At 39.1% G+C, this 19,764-nt stretch overlaps 1 protein-coding gene across 3 annotated transcripts in view; it reads left to right on the top strand.

Moving 5' to 3' along the window:
* The first annotated feature begins 5,895 nt into the window (after positions 1 to 5,895).
* The window catches only part of TMEM62 (transmembrane protein 62), a 35,260-nt gene continuing 21,391 nt past the window's right edge, over positions 5,896 to 19,764 (top strand). For 2 of the 3 annotated variants that reach the window (XM_026479895.4, XM_026479897.4), the window contains exons 1-5: positions 5,896 to 8,984; positions 9,245 to 9,356; positions 10,911 to 11,048; positions 13,958 to 14,003; positions 17,861 to 18,002. In XM_026479895.4, the coding sequence (XP_026335680.1) occupies positions 8,805 to 8,984; positions 9,245 to 9,356; positions 10,911 to 11,048; positions 13,958 to 14,003; positions 17,861 to 18,002 (618 nt within the window). In that variant the 5' untranslated portion in view covers positions 5,896 to 8,804. The remainder of the gene's footprint in view (positions 8,985 to 9,244; positions 9,357 to 10,910; positions 11,049 to 13,957; positions 14,004 to 17,860; positions 18,003 to 19,764) is intronic. The other variant, XM_048218265.2, reaches the window with a different exon arrangement.

Genomic DNA, 19,764 nt, shown 5'->3' on the forward strand with positions numbered 1-19,764 from the left:
ATTACATGATTTATCTAGAAAACAAAACAATATAAAGCCAAACTGAATTTTGTACTCACTAAAGGAAATATAAATTTTAAAGAAGAAGCAAACAAAAAAGAAAAAAATTATAGAATGATACCACTGTCCCCATCTTATGACTCCAGTTCTGCTGCTATTTATAAGTTGCTGTTCCAAGAGTGCTGGTTTCTTTCTTTTTTTTTTTTTTTAAGATTTTATTTATTTATTTGACAGAGAGACAGCCAGTGAGAGAGGGAACACAAGCAGGGGGAGTGGGAGAGGAAGAAGCAGTCTCCCAGGGGAACAGGGAGCCGGATGTGGGGTTCGATCCCAGGACTCTGGGATCATGCCCTGAGCCGAAGGTAGACGTTTAACAACTGAGCCACCCAGGTGCCCCAAGAGTGCTGGTTTCTGAGCTAAGAAAAGAGACTGGGGCTCTCTGTTCCTCTCAGGAAGTCTGTGAACCATGGCAGCCCCATGTGGGGGCAGATTATACTTGAAGAAAAAGACTCCCATATTTAGCTGAGAAGCAGGGGTCATTAAAGTATTTAGGGTCAAAACCAGGATGGAGAGGAAGTCACATTAGAACAGAAGTTTTCAGTCTTGGACAAAGGTCATTCCCACAGTTGTGGAGAGATCAGCCCTATGCTAGAACTGCAAAAATCCTGAGAACGTGACAAAGTAGTCAGGACTGGAGGCTTCAGCACCAGTTGTAGGAGAATCAGTCCTGGGTTCAGAGATTTCATTTCTGGGGTTGGCTTCATTTTAAAAATAAGGATATCCATACTTAGGGAGTCATTTCTGGAGTGAAACTCAGATTGCTGGTTCAAATTGAGTCAGACCTAGGTTAGGGGTCCACATAGGCCTGGATCTTAGGTTCACTTTCAGCTCTGAACCCAGAGGTTTCATTTAAGGGCTCTGCTGGTCGGACAATCCTGTCTGTGCAGGTGATCAACCACGAAAGCATTTCAACCCTGGTAGACGGGGGGAAAGTCTGGGAAGAGAAATAGATAGGTAACTTGCTGAAGGTAATACAAATAGGACGAGAGAATTGGGATGTGGATCAAGATCCATACAACTCCAGGGAGCACGCTCTTCACAGAGGAGCCAGGACAGAAACGTGCACATGACCGAGAAGGAATGAGAGTGAATGCTCAATGGAAGGAACTTTGTTTAGACATGCAAGAAATGGCTCAACCTACCAGGAGAAAAAAATCTGGCTTGGAGAGAGACAAAGTGGATCCTTCCACCGAGTTTGTGGAGAGTTGTATGCCCCAGTTTGCAGCAGGCTGCATCAGTGATGGGGTTCAAGTGCTTTGGTGAACAGATGAAATAAACATGAATAAATTTATTGGTCTAGGATCTGAGTAAATTCTGGAAGGAGGACCCAAGCTGGACCCATGATGGTTTGAGCACCTGTCAATGCAGCCTACCAACCATCTGTATATTCTAACCAGGCATCTTATTCCTTTAAAATTGTTTTTAAAATAAATAATAATAAATAATAGTAATAATAACAAATATTATATATATATTTAGGCATTGTTTTCTAGATGCTGCGCAAGGCACTTTGGAGAAAAAGTTCAACGAAAGTATTAAACGGTAGATGAGCAATACATGGAACACTGTATTACTAACAGGTGAACAGCAAAAAATCTATCCCTAAGCACAGAGTGAAAGCAGATACCAGATACAGCTGGTAAGCTGTGCACCAGGTGTGGTGAGCAAACAGGCCAGCTTAGAAGTCAGAAAGCTCTGGGAGAGGCTACTTCTGAAAAATACAAACGGCACAATACTTTAAGGTTTTAAAAGTGCCAGGTAGAGGTTTAGACAACTGTTGAAGAGTTTAAGGTTGAATTAGTGATAAGAACTTGGAAAACCAACACATGGAAAAATCAAGATAATTTACCTTTGCAGGAAAATGAGTTGTACGAGCAAAGAATAGCTTGTCCTTAACAGGAGTTAGCAAAATATAGTCCCAAATCCACCTGCTGTCTATTTTAATATACTCTTCAAGCTAAAAATAGTTTTAACATTTTTAGACAGTTGAAAAAAAGATCAAAAGAAGAATATTTTATAATACATTTAAAATGCATAGACTTCAAATTTCCGTGTCCATAAATAAATAAAACTTTATTGGAATGCTGCCACCTTATTCATTTATATATTGACTTGGTTGCTTTCGCACAATGGTAGATTTGAATAGTTGCAACAGAGACACCCTGGCCCACAAAGTTTAAAACACTTACTCTCTGGTCTTTTATAGAAAAATATTGCTAACCTGAAACAAAATAAAAGGTTTTTTTTTTTCTCTTTACATTGTCATTGTTGAAAACTCAGAAAATATGGATATGCAAAGAGGAGAAAATATAAATAACCTATAATCTCGTATAATTTCAGAATCCCAAAATAACCATCATTGACGGTTTGGTGTATATGCTTCCAGGCTTTTTTCTGTGTGTGTGTGTGTGTGTGTGTGTGCGCGTGTGCGCGTGCATGCCTGCCTGCATCGTGTGTGTGTGTAAAGTGGCATTATACTGTACAGTTTTGCAAAATATGCATTAACATGATATCAATGTATTTTCATACTATAAATGTTTTTTCCAAAATTATTTTAAGATTACTGCATGGTATTGCTTTATATGGCTGTGTCATTTATTTTTAAAACTCTTACGGTAGAACATTTACTGTATTTTGTTTCCAGTTTTCTTCAATTATAAACTTGCTTTAATAAACATACTTATTGGTAAATCCCTATAAACATCCATATATTTCCTTAGGATAAATTATTTTAAGTAAAAATATCAGATTGAATAGAGTACACATTTAAATATTTTCCATATTTTTAATGGAAAAAATAAGTATGCATTTATTGCATTTTTATTAAATGTTTCTCATAGGAATTTATGATAAATATTTTATTTTTAAAAAGATTTTATTTATTTATTTGACAGAGAGAGAGAGACAGTGCGAGAAGAAACACAGGGGGAGTGGGGGAGGGAGAAGCAGACTTCCTGCTCAGTTGCCGGGCTCAATTCCAGGACCCTGAGCCACCCAGGCGCCCCTATGGTAAATATTTTATAATCCTAAAGGTTACACGTAACATATGTACATGTTAAAGAGTAACAGTAAAATGAAGACCAGAGTATCCACCATCAACTTAAGAAATAAAGGCTAACTTTTAAATATTAAAAAAATAATGGGGGCACCTGGGTGGCTCAGCCAGTGGAGTGAAGTGTGTGGCTCTTGTTCCCGGGGTTGTGGGTTCAAACCCCCATGTCGGGTGTAGAGATTACTTAGAAATAAAATCTTTAGGGTCTCCTGGGTGGCTCAGTCAGTTAAACACCAACTCTTGATTTTGCCTCAGGTCATGATTCCAGGTCCTGGAATTGAGCCCCAGGGTCTCAAACACAGCGGGGAATCAGCTTGTGGATTTTTTCTCTCCCTCTGCCCCTCCCCCCTGCTCATGCTCTCTCTTTCAAATAAATAAGTCTTTATAAGTCTTTAAAAATATTAAATCTTAAATAATAATAATAATTATTATTATTATTATAACATGACCAACATATTTCTCTGGTAGTTTTTAATTTTAATTGCTGAGTTTGGTACTTTTTCTAACTTTTGATGAGGGCATTAGTTCTCTGAATTTTTTTCTTATTTATTTATTTATTTGACAGAGAGAGAGAGAGACAGCCAGCGAGAGACGGAACACAAGCAGGGGGAGTGGGAGAGGAAGAAGCAGGCTCCTAGCGGAGGCGCCTGATGTGGGGCTTGATCCCAGATCGCCGGGATCACGCCCTGAGCCGAAGGCAGACGCTTAACCGCTGTGCCACCCAGGCGCCCCTGCATTTTTTTCTTTTTAAGGCTTTTGGATTCATGCTTCATTGCAGGGATGGCAAAGTAGCATTTGTATCTCAGAAATGTGAAAGCTGACAACCCTGACTGTTTTTCCATCTATATTATACATTTAAACACATGTAAAGAATGGATTTGGTGTCATCCAAACTTGCTGTGATTGCCTCATTCCAAAATGACTGTGTGGTCATTGTTTCTTTTACTCAACCAGAAAATGACATATGAATGGTGATTGTGTTTTTTAAAAAGATGCTAAGTAGTCTTTACACCCAATGTGGGGTCAAACTTACACCCCCAAGATCCAGTGTCACATGCTCTACCTACTGAGCCAGGTAGGCACCCCTAAATGGTGATCATTTTAATAGTAACCTAAGATCAAGCTTCCCATGTTTATTTTTTAATTTAGTATCTATCTATCTACCCATCTATCTCTCTCTATATGAAGATTTTGTTTATTCATTTGAGAGAGAAAGAGAGAGTGAGAGAGCACAAGCTGGGGGAGTCGGGGGGGGGGGGCGGAGATGCAGGCTCCCCACTGAGAGGGAGCAGGATGGAGGGCTTGATCTCAGGACCCCTGGATCATGACCTGAGCCACCCAGGTGCCCCAATTTAGTATTTATTTTGTATTTTTTAAAATTAAAAATAATTTTAAATTATTGGTAAAATATACATATCAAAATTTACCATTTTAATCATTTTTTTAAAAGATTTTATTTATTTATTTTTGCACGAGAGAGAGAGAGAGAGAGAGAGAGAGAGAGAGAGAGAGAGAACGAGCAGGGGGGCGGGAGGCGGCAGAGGGAGAAGCAGACTCTCTGCTGAGAAGGGAGCCCAATCCCTCCCTGGGATCAGGACCTGAGCCAAAGGCAGACGCTTAACTGACTGAGCCACCCAGGTGCCCCATTTTAACCATTTTCTAAAAAAGATGTTATTTATTTATGTGACAGAGAGAGAGACAGGCAGCAAGAGAGGGAACACAAGCAGGGGGAGTGGGAGAGGAGGAAGGAGACTCCTAGTGGAGAAGCCTGATGCGGGGCTCGATCCCAGAACGCCGGGATCAGCCAAAGGCAGACGCTTAACGACTGCGCCACCCAGGCGCCCCCCCATTTTAACCATTTTTAAGTGTACATTGTGTACATTTTAGTTGTACAGTGGCATTAAATGCATTCACATTGTTGTGCAACATCACCACCATCCGTCTACAGAACTTTTTCATCTCGCAACACTGAAAATCTGTATCTGTTAAACCTTAACTCCTCATTTCCCCCTCTCTCCAGCTCTTGGCAGCCACCATTCTACTTTCTGTCTCTGTGAATTTGACTACTCTCAGTACCTCATATAGGTGGAATCATACAGTATTTATACTTTTATTGGCTTATTTTACTGGCATAATGTTATCAAGGTTCATCGTATTATAGCATGTGTGAGAATTTCCTTGATCTGTGATTTCTTACTTTGCAGGTGTTTCAGGTTCCTTATACAGAACCTTAACCGCCTAGGTGACATTCTCCTCAAATTTGTTTTCCTAAGGAGTGAATGGAGTGCTGCCTAAAAAGCTGAAAAACTGTCTGGTACCTACGATGTTCACAGTAGCAGCATCCACAATAACCAAAAAATGGAAATAACCCACATGTCCATCAACAGATGAATGAATAAAGAAAATGAGGTATATTTATACAATGAAATATTATTTGGCCTTAAAAAGGAAGGAAATTCTGACATGCTATAACATGGTGAAAACATTTCTTAGGGAGTGGGGAGAGGAGGATGAGTCATCAATATTTAATGGGGACAGCATTTTAGTTTGGGATGCTGTAGAGTTCTGGAGGTGGGTGGTGATGATGGTTGCACAGCAATGTGAATATACCTAATGGAACTAAATTATATACTTAAAGATGGGTAAGATGGTAAATTTTATATATTTATCACAATTTTGAAATTTAAAAATCTTTACATAAACAAAAAACCTATTTTGATTACATTACTTTAGCTCTCCACAGAAATAACTTCATAGAACAATGATTTAATACTGTATTTTTGGATTTTTAAAAAAGATTTATTTATTTATTTATTTATTTATTTATTTATTTGAGAGAGAGAAAGAGAGCCCATGCGAGAGGGGGAAGGGGCAGAAGGAGAGGGAGAGAGAAAACCTAAAGCAAACTCTGCACTGAGTGCGGAGCCTGATGTGGGGCTCAGTCTCACTACCCGGACATCATGACCTGAGCCTAAAGAAAGAGTTGGATGCTTAACTGACTGAGCCACCCAGATGCCCCATATTTTTGGATTTTTATACAAAGTTAGTATAAGAAATAGCAATCTGAAGATAATTTCTACATGTTTATGAGAGTCACATAGTTCATTTTATGACTGTTGATGACAATGTTCATTGTTTGTGAAATGGCCAAGTGATACATTCTGCCTTGACTTTAGTTCTGGGATATTTTGCTTTCATGGTACACTGCCGCTCGTTCTCTTTATAACAAGAAATCTACCTTTCTCCTTTGGCTGTTAGGAACTGAGAACCACCTTGTATGATGATTTATGGTGTATTAGCTGTATTCCCTGAAGAATCATTAACCATCATTAAGTAAATAACTCCTGTTTCTACTCACTATGAACACTGTGAGTGAAGCAGCTTGGTTACAATTCAGTGTCTGCAATCCAGACTGCTGGCCTTTGTGACTTTAAACCATGTTTCTCAGTCCAAAATGTCTTAATAGTATGTCTGTTGCTATCATCTATCACACAGATTCTTGTTGTATTCCATTTCTGGAAAATGATTCTCATATTTTTAAGGTTCCTCTAAGACCTCTCCGAATGCATATTATCTATGCCATATTGCCTGTGTTTTTAAATCAGATCTTCTCAAACATATCCTCCAAATTTGGTTTAAAGATATCCATACAGATATTTTTCTAGTGTAATATTAGACAAAACCAAAAACTTTATTCATATGGACACACATACATTATAGTCCTAGGTTTTTGTCACTTGGGTTCCAAATTTTGGCACTAACTTTTAACTGTCTCTTTTTCTTCCCTCAAATATCCAATCAGCTGTCAAATTTTGTAGTTTCGGTCTTCACAATTATTTTACATCTGATCCTTCCTCTGTAATTTCAGTGTCACACTCTCCCATCTTCCTTCTTCAGGACTTTGCAGTTACCCCCTACCTGGAGTCTCAGTCTGTTTGGGCTGCTAAAATAAAATATCACAGACTGGGTGGGTTGTAAGCAACAGTTTATCTCTCACAGTTCTGGAGGCTGGCATTCTAAGATCAGGGTGCCAGGATGGTTGGATTCTGGTGAAGCCCTCTTCCAGGTTGCAGATTGCTAATTTCCCACTGTGTCCTCACATGGTGGAAGGGGCGAGGGGTCTCTCTAGGGTCTCTTTTATAAGGGCAGAGACCATCTCTAAATACCATCACATTAAGTATTAGGATTTCAACATATAAATTTTGTGGGGACACATTCAGATCATAGCACCAGATTATTCCAATATCCTTCCAGCTGGAGTCTCTGCCATACCTCTCCTCTGTCCAGTTGGTTCCCTGTGCTGCTGTCAAATCTATTTTCACTCTTGGCATTTACACAGGCCTTCCAAAATGTGGCTCAAACTAAAGGTCTGGTTCAATTACCACTATTCCCCTAGGCATACCCTAGACCCAGATAAACTGAGGTACTCACTGTCTTCTCAATGTGTCCTGCATTTTCTCACCTTAATGCTTTGATTCATGTTAGGTCCTGGTGGAAGGTGCTTCTCTCCACCCCATCCCCAATCTCTGCCACTCAGAAATACTATCCATATATCCATATGCCACCTCCTTAAGCTTTTCCTGACTCTATAGATGTGATCTGAACTGGTTAAACGTCCTCTGGCCTTTTATATCTTGTTGTCTCTTGTGCCAAATAGCATATTGGTCTTATATTAAACTTACTTGTGTATTTTTCTTTCCTACATAAGCTTCTAAGATAATGAACCATGGTTCTTTAGCTACTTATGTTTCTTTATATTTTCTGCTTAGATCAATGTCTTGCTTTCCAAAGGTACGCAAAGTATTTAATGAATTGAAATTGGTATAACTTCAATATTGGCAACATATCCCAAGAAAATAATTCAAAGAGGTGTTAAAAAGGATGATATTTGTATAAAAATGTTTTTTTCAGAACAGCGATGTGTTTATTCAGAATGTTTATTCAAAAATGTTTATTCAGAACATTCCGAATATAAGTAATCCAAAAGTTCAACAATAACAGAATGGTTAGATAAATTAAGGGCAGAACCCGAATCTAATTCTTCTCCTGTGACTGCCCATAGGGAGTATTTACAGTTTATTAAATGAACGGTATAACATGACAACGGAATATTATATAGCCAAGTGCGTAAGAAATCAGGTTTAGGGAAAAAAAAAACTTTACAAAACATACGTGCTACATCTATTTTAAACCTATGGAAACACGCTGTTAATAATCAGAAGGACCGAGAGAAAGCCAGCTGTCACATCTGTACAGTAATTTAAATGGCGTCCTCATACATACTTTGATTCTCACAAGCCTGTGAAGTACGCACGCGAGGCATCATTAGCTCCGTTTTATGGGTAAGGAAACTGACCCACCGGAGTCAGGAATGATTGACTAAGGCGGAGCCAGGGCTTTGACCTCCGCCTCCTGGACTAGGGTTCTGTCCCCGCCAGGCTTCGGCAACCTTGATTGGCGGTGGGGGTCTCGGTTTCCTTTACTTCACCCGCATTCCGTTTGCCAACCCAGCCCAGGGACGCGGGCGGCTGGCGAGTGGCAGGTGCCGGCCGAGGTGCAGGTGCGGCGGCGGTGGACGCGTGGCGCCTTAGGCCCCCGCGACCATAGAGTCCGGAAGTGCGGCCAGAGCAGCTCCCGGGGGCGCCGCAGGGGCTGAGCCCGGGACCGTGAGGGCTGCGCCGGGGCCAGCGGAATGGCTGCAGCGCTGGCCATCAGGGTGGTCGCGGGGCTGGCGGCAGCGGCGCTGGCGGCCGTGCTCTTGGAGCACTATGGCCTGGCCGGTCAGCTCTCGCCGCTGCCCCAGCCCCGCGTCTCCCGGAGCCCGCACCCCGCGCCGGGCCCGGGAGCCAGCAACATCTTCTGGGGTCTGCAGGTGACGCAGAGGGAGCAGGGCTGGGGGTGGGTGCAGAGCCCGCACGACGGGGTGAGACGCGGGCAGTTTCCGCCGTGGTGGGACCGCCGCGGCCCCAAACTCCCGGCTGGGGGCTCTGTCCTTCCCTGGGTGGTGGTGGGGGGGGGTCGTTCTTGCATCTTTGCCATTTCCTTCCGCCTTGAGAGAACTGCCGGGTCGCCTGCTGTCCGTGCTGCCTCTTCCTGACTCAGATATCTCTGTTTAATACCTGCTTTCGGCAGATATCCGACATTCACCTGAGCAGGTTTCGTGATCCAGGCAGAGCTGTAGACTTAGAGAAGTTCTGTTCAGAAACTATTGGCATCATTCAACCAGCTCTCGTCCTGGCAACAGGTAGGGAGGGGTTGACGTGCTGTCGCGTTGTTCTGTGGTCCGGATGATAGAATGCTAGCCAGGGGTGCAGCCTTTCGCTTTGGGGATGTTTAGAACACTATAGCCTCAGCCCCAGGTGAGTCCTCCTGTAGAGGTGATGGGACGTTGTAATTTCCTTTGCTTATGGATAATTGAGTCAAGATCCAAGCTAAATGACTTGCCGTAGCAAGGTTTTGTAGAAGCAAGTTGAAGCAAGGCTCATGATCCTGGTTAGTATACCGTCTGCTTTATTTGTATTCGTTCGTCTTTGTTGTTATAGTTATGGATTTGAGAGAGAATTAGGGAAAGCCCTTTAACCACAAATCAAACGTTTTCTCTTTCCTTCCTTCCTTCTTCTCTTTATCTCTCTTTCTTTTTTTTTGGTGGGGGGAGCAGAGGGAGAGAGAAAATCTCAAGTAGCCTCCAGGCCCAGGACAGAGCCCTCCGGGGCTCCATCTCACGACCCTGAGATCATAACCTGAGCTGAAACCAAGAGTGGGAGGTTTAACCGACTGAGCCACCTAGGTGCCCCCAAAATTATCTTTTTAAAAAAACTAACTTTTGCTTTTTTTTTTTTTTTTAACAGCATTAGTCAGTCTTATGTCAATTGTTTGAGGCTTAAAGTGACTTAGGACACTTTTCCTCATCTTTCGGTACTTCTGTGACTTGGGTACTCTTGAGTCTTCAAACTCCTATTTGCTCCCCAATGCTTTGGAGAAAAAGCTAAAGGAGCATCTGTTTTGTCTATTGCGGGATTCATTTCCTACCCAACTTACTGAAACACCTCTGCTGATATGATGGATTATCAGTACTTATTTTATGGAAAACCTCCATTTCAACTGTTTAGTTTTCCAGAAATTTTGGTATTTCATTGCCCAGCCACACCTTCCAGATTACTTCTTGCTATAGAAATAATACTTGGTCAGATTACATGTCCTGATTTTGGGTGTGGAAAATATGGTTGTCGTAGATATCAGGCATCTGCCCAGAGTGTTGGAATTTCTTATAGTTTTCATTTTTGTCAGAGTTCATGATCCATTTTGCACTGCTCTCTTTAAAGAAATTTTTTTTTCAGAATCCATTTCTCAGGGGCGCCTGGGTGGCACAGCGGTTAAGCATCTGCCTTCGGCTCAGGGCGTGATCCTGGCGTTATGGGATCGAGCCCCACATCAGGCTCCTCCGCTATGAGCCTGCTTCTTTCTCTCCCACTCCCCCTGCTTGTGTTCCCTCTCTCGCTGGCTGTCTCTCTCTCTGTCGAATAAATAAATAAAATCTTTAAAAAAAAAAAAAAAGAATCCATTTCTCATATCACGGGAAGTTAAATAGGTAATTGCTAACCAATGAGAAACAAAGTCCTTGCCAAGAAAATCTTATTTTATATGGCTTGCTTTGGACATAGATGGACTTATAAGTTGTTATGCTGATACATGTTAAGTACTTTAAGTATCTTTGTTCTTTCAGTGTGCATTTAAAAACATTTTTTAACCCCCTTGGGTTTATTTTGCATTGTGATTCAAGTCTTACGTAAATCTACAGGAGACCTGACTGATGCCAAAACAAAGGAACACTTGGGATCCAGGCAACATGAGGTAGAATGGCAAACCTACCAGGGTATTCTGAAGAAGACAAGGGTCATGGAAAAAACCAAGTGGCTTGATGTTAAAGGAAATCATGGTAAGAGTCAAGACCCACATATAATTAAAACTAGATTTTTTTCCCCTTCAAGAGCCTAGATTCTCCAATTTAGAATATAAAATTATAAAATGGGAACATTGTAACATAGTTTTAGTTATACTGAAGGCCACAACTCTGAAATACAACTATATTATGTGATTTTAAAACCTCAGATGTCACTTTTAGCCTTTGAGGGGAAAGCTGGGATGGTCCTTTCTCTTTGCATGAAGAAAAGCTTCTGGCAAAACCTATGCAGGAGGGCATTTAAAAATATAACCATTTTGGCCACCTGGCTGGCTTATTTGGTAGAGCATGCAACCCTTGATCTAAAGTCATGAGTTTAAGCCCCACATTGGGTGTAGAGCCTGCAATCAATCAATCAGTCCTTACGTATATACATTCACACGACATACATAAATACATATAGAAAGATTGATAGATATACATTTTGCTAATAGAAGCCACCCCCCATAAGTCTATGTACTGTATGATTCCATTTATATGACATCTAAGAAAAGGCAAAACTATAGAGAACAGATTGTGGTTGCCAAGGGTTGAGGGTAGGGGGTTAGACCAACTACAAAGAAGCATCATGAGAGAATTTTGGGAGATGATGGAACTGTTCTGTATCTCCATTGTGGTGGATACATGACTGTGCGTTTGTCAAAACCCAAAGAACTGTACACTACAGTGAATGAATTTTACTGTGTATACATTAAAAGATTAAAATTGCAAATAAATCTCTATGAGTAGAGAAATGGATAATTCCTTCACATTTTTTACACTATTATTGTTATTATAGTGTTAGTAAGGAAGTGATCTCTTCAGCAAAGTGTCAAAACAGTGGGTTTGTTTGTTTTATAAACGTTGAGTTTCTTATTGGTTGGTAAGTACTTTGCTTCATTTGATTATTAATTGCTGCTGTGTGCCTATATATTTAAAACTATCATTTTAAACAGCTAATTCTGTCTGGTGAAATACATAGTTTTGGTTTGATCAGAAAATGCCCTCTTTATAAATAGTTCATACAAAGCAGCTAGGAATTATTAATTGATGATGGGATATCTGGCTTATAGCTTTCTCTGGTACACCTTGTAAGTCTGGTCCCCAACCTACGATGGTTCAACTTATGATGGTTTAACCTCTGATTTTTTTTAAAGATTTTGTTTATTTATTTGAGAGAGAAAGCAAGTGAGAGAGAGAGAAAGTGTGTGTGAGAGAGAGAGAGCATGATCAGAGGGAGTGGCAGAGGGAGAAGCAGACTCCCTGCTGAGCATGGAGCCCAATGCGGGGCTCGATCCCGGGACTCTGGGATCATGACCTGAGCCGAAGGCAGATGCTTAACCGATTGAGCCACCCAGGCATCCCTTGAGCTATGATTTTTCAACTTTACAATATATAAAGGTGATACACATTCAATAGAAACTGTATTTCAGATTTTGAATTTTTATCTTTTCCTGGGCTAGTGATATGCAGTATGATAACTCTGGTGATTCTGGACGCGATCACCAGAGTAAAGAGCCAATAACCTTATAACCATTCTGTGCCCATGCTGTCATTCTGTTTTTTACTCTCAGATATTCGGCATGAGATATTCAACACTCTATCATAAAACAGGCTTTGTGTTAGGTGATTTTGCCCAACTATAGGCTAATGTAAGCATTCTGAGCATGTTTAAGGTAGGCAAGGCTGAGCTCTGATCTTCAGTAGCTTCAGGGTATGAAATGCATTTTCTACTTAAATATTTGCCACTTAAAATGGATTTGTCTGGACGTAACCCCATTGTAAGTTGAGGAAGATCTGAATTTTACATTTCCCTTTTTTCCTGATCCTAATTAGTGGCACAGATCAAATTCTTTTGCAATAAAAAGCAAGCCTGTACATAATAAAAAAGTTTTTCAAGCCAAGCTACTGATTTATTTCAAGTAATAAATATCAGACTGTTGTGATTAGATCTTGTGAACAGAGCTTTTCCTTTGGAGCTCGTGATAATCTAATTTGACTTGTATAAGCACAAATGCTTATAGTATGTGTTTATATATATGTTTATATATTGTGTTAAGATAGGAGGAAACTAATTTTTATTAAGATTTAGCTATAACAAAAAAAAAAGATTTAGCTATAACAGTGTAGTTCTCTTAGTAAGAGGATTGTATAATATTTCTTTTGTATTGTATATTATATTCTTTGTATATTGTATAATATTTCTTTTGGCCTAAATTGGACTTCACAGCTTATTGTCTAAAGTTGTTAGAAATGTAGTGGATTCTTGAAATTCCAAACTGGTCAGTAATTTTAGTTATTGCAACCAGGCAATCAAACTCTATGAAATCATTGTGTTTCCAGATAAGTGTTCTATGACATCTTTTACCTTACCCTTTACATTATATAACTCCTTTCTTACTGAATCTCTTCAAGATTAAGAAGAGAGGGTCTTAGGTCCTGTTATCAAAGTGACCAGCTATTTAGAAACACTTGGCATGAATCCATGTAACAGTCAATGATTAAAACATGATTAAAACAGCAGCAACAACAGTCCAGTCTTACAACTGCAAATAGATTTATTCTGAATAGTACATAATATCAAAGTATTTCTTATTCTCCAGTGTACAAGGTGCCCCCAATAAGTTTCCAGATAATTTGAATTCTGTTATCAAGTTCTAAAAACTATCAGGCTAATTTATTGGCATTCTGCTATTTAAAGTGCTTTTGAAAGTATTGTCATTTTTCTTTAGTCATTAAGGTGTTTGTATTTTTCTTTTTAATATAGATGATATTTGTTCTTTTTTTTTCCATGTGCTTTCTTTTTCCCCCCAATTTTTATTTAAATTCTAGTTAGTTAACATACAGTGTAATACTGGTTTCAGGAGTAGAATTTAGTGATTCATTGCTGTTTTCTTTTTAATTAGATGCATTCAACATTCCAAGTCTGGAGAGTGTCGAGAATTATTACAGGTACTGTAGTGAACAGAATGCAGACCATGAAGTAGTATGGGGGGGGTGCAGTCAAGTCAATGAATGGGTGAAAACGTTTTTTAACAGAAGAACCTTTAGTAACTCAGAATTTTTGTGTATGTGTGTGTGACAGATTCAGTTCCTTTTTTCCCCCAAGACTTTTTCTTTCCTTTAATTCCTTTTATTTCATATACTTTATGGTTTTTATTGGCTAATGATACTTTAAATATTTCACACAAACTTCTATTTTGCCACTGATACATAGCAGAAGTCATTTTTAAAAAATTTTTTTTACTTGGATATAATTGACACATTCATTTTTAGGTATACAACACAATGATTCGGTAGTTGTGTATATTGTGAAATGGTAACCACAATAAGTCTCGTTAACACCCATAACCGTATATAGTTAAAAAGCTTTTTTTTTTTCTTGTGATAAAAACTTTAAAAATCTACTCTCAGCAGCTTTCAAATATACAATAATTTTTTTTTTAAGGTTTTTTTTATTTATTTATTCGACAGAGGTAGAGACAGCCAGCGAGAGAGGGAACACAAGCAGGGGGAGTGGGAGAGGAAGAAGCAGGCTCATAGCAGAGGAGCCTGATGTGGGGCTCGATCCCGTAACGCCGGGATCACGCGCTGAGCTGAAGGCAGATGCTCAACCGCTGTGCCACCCAGGCGCCCCTATAATAGAGTATGTTTGACTGTGGTCACCATGCTGTACATCAGAAGTCACTTAGATTTGAGCTTGTTACCAGAGTACTGTGGATTTTAGGAATACTGAAAAACTGATTCCCTCAGTGTCTACAGTGGCTGAGGAGCCCAGCTGGTCACCCTGGTTGCTCTATCCATTTATCCCAGTATGTCACAGAAATATTAAAAGTTTCTTTATATGCCATGAATGTGAAAAAGGCTGTGAATATGAAAGTCTCTTTGAGTTAGAAAAGTTCTAGTTCTCTAGTTTCAATGTGTTGGGATTCTTTTAGTTGCAATTTCACTTCCAGTTCTAGGGTATTCCACAGCTTTGTCCTACATTGTCCATCGCTCAAGTAGCAAGAATTTTTTGAGAGCCCATCTTTAGTTGGATAGCGTGAGAGATACAAGAGCTAATGTGAAAAATATATGGCCTCTACCTTCAAGGAAGTCCAGTTAAGGGAGATAAGAATTGTTTAGGAAACAATTAGAAAAGAACATGAAGGGATGATTGATGAAACGCTACAGTATTTGGTACACATGGTGATCACTGTGAGAAATCGGAAAGGGCAGAAGTCAGCATGGGCTGGACACAGAGGAGACTTTATTACTGAGATACAGTTGACATATAACATTGTATAAGATTAAAATGTACAACATGTTCACGTGATACATTTATATATTGCGAAATGAAGACCACCATAGAGTTAGCTGATACCTCAATCATCACCACATGATTATCATTTTCTTGTGGTAAGAATAACTAAGATGTAGTCTCTAAGTGACTTTGAAGCTTATAATCTAGTATTGTTGATTATAATTACTATGCTGTGCTTAGATCTCCAGAACTTATATGTCTACTAATTGCAAGTTAGGACTTTATAAAAGAAGTAAAAATTGTGTCCAGTCTTAAAAGAAGGGTTGCATTTGGAGAAGTAAGAAATTTTGAGGGGCATATTTTAAGCAAAACCACAGAGTTTTAAAAGCTAGAATGAGCTTTTAGAGACAGTAAGGAGACTGATATCACCAGAATAAAGGATCATTTTGAGGACTGGTATGACATTGGGTAGGTAGCTTAGGGCCAATTTATGGAGGTCTTAAGTGACAAGTGTAGAAATTTAGCTGTGTTAGGTATAATCCATAATCCGGTATAGATTCCTAAGGAGGCAAGTCACATAATGAAATAATATTTTATAAGGGCAATCACACAACAAAAAAGAAACAAGATAGGGATAATAAGGAAAAAACAGGGAGATTGGAGTTTTGTAGAGCAAGTAGGAGAGTCCTGTAATAGTCCAGTCATGATATGGAAGGGCTTGAAATGCATAGGAGACATACCTGTCTAACAAAGTTCACAGATACGGGGACAATGTCATCAGCTGGAGGGTGGCAGGTCAAACAGCATTGGTTAACATATAATCGGAGTCACCATAACTTGGAGGACGAAGTCTTCCTTTGTTTTTAATGTGGGAAAGGAAAAGGTCAGAGATGACAATCCTTCATTTTCTATTATCTATTTTTATCTTTGATGGTGACTATGGAATGGAACTAGGAAACATTTTCAAAGAATTAACAGGACTTTGGGTCTGACTGGTTATCGGGAAGGTAAAGCTCTTAGTCACTTGAACCTTTATATTTTTGTTTCTAGCCACCTAAACGTTGTCTGAATTTTTAATAAATAGCATTTTAATAAACAGCTGGAGATATGGACATTACAGATTATCAGCCTGAATGAAAAAAACATTTTAAAGCTAAATCTTGATCTTAAGAATGCCCCAGAGAATGTCAAAATCCAGAATTCAAAAAATGTTAATAGCTATCATATATTTTAATCTCTGCTTTCAAATAGTTAGGTTTATTTTTAGATAGTGGGTTTTAATGTGTTAAAAATATAGGAAAGGGAACAACATATGTGAGATTATCCTAAATAATAAATAACTGAAAACAAATGAAGTAGAAAAAATATAAATAAAAATTTTAATGAGAGAAAAAACCCGAAATAGAACATTTTATTTTTTTTAAAGACTTTATTTATTTATTTAAGAGAGAGAGAGCATGCATGCACGTGTCAGTGCACGAGAGTGGGGAGGAGCAGAGGGAGAGGGATAAGCAGACTCCGTGCTGAGGGCTAAGCCCAATGCAGGACTGGATCCTATGACCCTGAGATCATGACCTGAGCTGAAATCAAGAGTCATTCACTTAACTGACTGAGCCACCCAGGTGCCCCCCAAAATAGAAAATTTAAAAATACCGGAAGAGAGGTAATAGAACTAATTGACTTTTAATTATAATATCTGTGATAATGTATTTATTTATGATATATTTGATGACTATCCTGGCTTAAATATAGCTCCCTGATAGCACATTAGGTTTCAGGAGTTTATTTGTATTTTTCCAAAGGTGCCTTATCTATTTTCTTACAATGTTTTGACATTTGAGTAATATAGGTATGTCCCCAATATATACCTTCCTTCACATTTATTCAACAAATACTAATGAGTTCCTACACTGTGTACTATGTTACCGACGCTTTCCCCCTGTTCTTTACTCTCCAACCTTACAGACACCTGAACAATGTTGATACTTAGGTAGTGAGGACTTTCATTACCAAGTGTATACCCTGTATATGTTACAGATACATTTTTAGGAACTGAAAAAGATTTACTGACCCAGACCTAACTAACATTTTTCTCCTGGCTTGATGACTTCATCTTTGCAAGGCTTTATTGTGAGGTAAGCCTCTGTAGTCCTGTTTCAAGATGTAAACACCTTTTGTATCTCATTACACCAAGAATTCTGCTAGGTACTTAGTAGGTCCTCACTAAATTTTTCAATGATGGGTAAGTACCATTTCACTGGATCTAACTGATCTCTCTTTAAATGTTCAGTGGACTGCGTAAAATAGCTGCCTACTTCTCTGCTTTGCTTGATGACCTTGTGTTTGGTTACTTATAAATTAGTTTGCCTGAATCTTTGTAGACAATGGGGAAAAAATATTTAAAATTTCTTTTAATCAGCTTATTGTGGATTAGTTTATGTATTTCTCTGTCAGATTAGGAAATTTTCAAAGGGAGGCAAAATGTAATGTGATACACGGGGAGGAATTTAAACTCATTCTGTCTTTTTATGATTGCACTCAAACTTTCCTGTCTTGTATTTTTTAGGAAATATTCTGCCGTACGTAGGGATGGCTCTTTCCATTATGTCCACAATACTCCCTTCGGCAACTATTCTTTCATCTCTTTGGATGCCACCCCAAATCCAGGGCCTAAGAGACCCTATAATTTCTTTGGAATTTTAGATGAGGTACAGTAAAAATCTCACTTCCCTTTGTAGCTAACCTATTTTGTTTTTTCTTGGATAAATGTGGCTCACTAAGGTTATCCTAGGTAAACCAGCTCTTGTCTAGAAATCCTTGGGAACAATTTTACTGTGGTTGCAAGTATGGTTAGAAGAAATCCCTGGCTACTTCAGCACTATCATTGCTATTCCTGTTCTGGTCCCAAAATTTCATGAAGAAGTACCTCACGTTGAAATTTATTCAGTAAACATTTGTTAAATATGTACTAAGTGCAGCACGCACCTTGCAAGGTGCAGGGCATATAGCTTTTATACTCTGTGGATATATTCCTAAATCCCCATAGTTGCCATTTCTAACTAATGGACGGTATTTATTTTAATAAGAGAAGGGCAACCACTGAAGTAAATAAATTTCTGTTAAAGTAAGTTAGGCGTTGCTGGATTAAAACTGTCTAGAAAGTCACATCTGAGAACCTCTCATTATTTCTTAGTACAACAGATGTCAGCTCACTAATGAGCACATGCCCATATGCAAGACATATGTGCCTATATGTAAGAATACAAGAGCGATAAGATCAAGTCACTCGCCTCTTAGAATATTTAATCTAGTGGAGGGGCATAATACTAGTGCAGAAATAACTATAATAAAGGGCAGAATTTGCTGAGGGCTGAAAGAGATTCAAAGTGAAACGAGGGTTCAGAAGATCTTGAAATCAAGTGAATAGAATATTGTGAAATGCATTGTGTTATATTAGGCATTTTATTTAATGAAGGTATATTTTGTTTCTTATCTTCCAACCGTCTTTAGACAGAGTTTATTAACTTATTATTTTTTTTAAAGATTTTATTTATTTATTTGACAGAGCGAGAGACAGCCAGCGAGAGAGGGAACACAAGCAGGGGGAGTGGGAGAGGAAGAAGCAGGCTCCCAGCAGAGCAGGGAGCCAGCAGGGAGCCCGATGCAGGGCTCGATGTGGGGCTCGATCCCAGGACGCTGGGATCACGCCCTGAGCCGGAGGCAGACGCTTAACGACTGAGCCACCCAGGCACCCCTAACTTATTATTTTAAAGCCTATTCCTTAGAGCAGTGTTTTTTAAGATACGATTCAAAGACCGTCTGCATGAAAATCAGCTGGAGTCTTGTAAAATGCAGATTCCCAGGCTTTCCCTGAGACTTACCAAATTAGAAATAAGACTAGTGCAGGGTCCAGGAATTCACTGCTATAAGCACTTTACAGATAATTCATGTATATTTATACATGTACAAGTTATTTTTTAAAGATTTTATTTATTTATTTGAGAGAAAGAGCACAGGCAGGGGGGAGGGCCAGAAGGAGAGGGAGAAGCAGACTCCCTTCTGAGCAAGGAACCCCGACTTGGGGACAGGATCCTGACCTGAGCCAAAGGCAGACACTTAACCGACTGAGTCACCCAGGTGCCCCTGTACAAGTTATTTTTGAAATCAACTTTATGAGGGATGATTTACATACAATAAAATGCACTCATTTTAAGTTTGAAGAGTTTTGATAAAAAATGTATGTGCTGGTGTAACTGTCACCACAATCAAGACAGAACATTTCTATCATCCCAGAAAGTTCTCTTGTGTAGTCAGTCTTCACCCCAATCCTAGAGAACCACTGATGGGTTTTCTGTCAGTATAGATTAGTTTTGTTTGTTCTAGAATTTTATGTAAATGAAATCATATAGTATGTACTCTTGTGTCTGGCTTCTTTTGCTCAGTATAATGTTTCTATAAATCATCTGTATT

The sequence above is a fragment of the Ursus arctos genome, unplaced genomic scaffold (genome assembly GCF_023065955.2).
Source record: "Ursus arctos isolate Adak ecotype North America unplaced genomic scaffold, UrsArc2.0 scaffold_36, whole genome shotgun sequence".
Lineage (NCBI taxonomy): Eukaryota > Metazoa > Chordata > Mammalia > Carnivora > Ursidae > Ursus > Ursus arctos.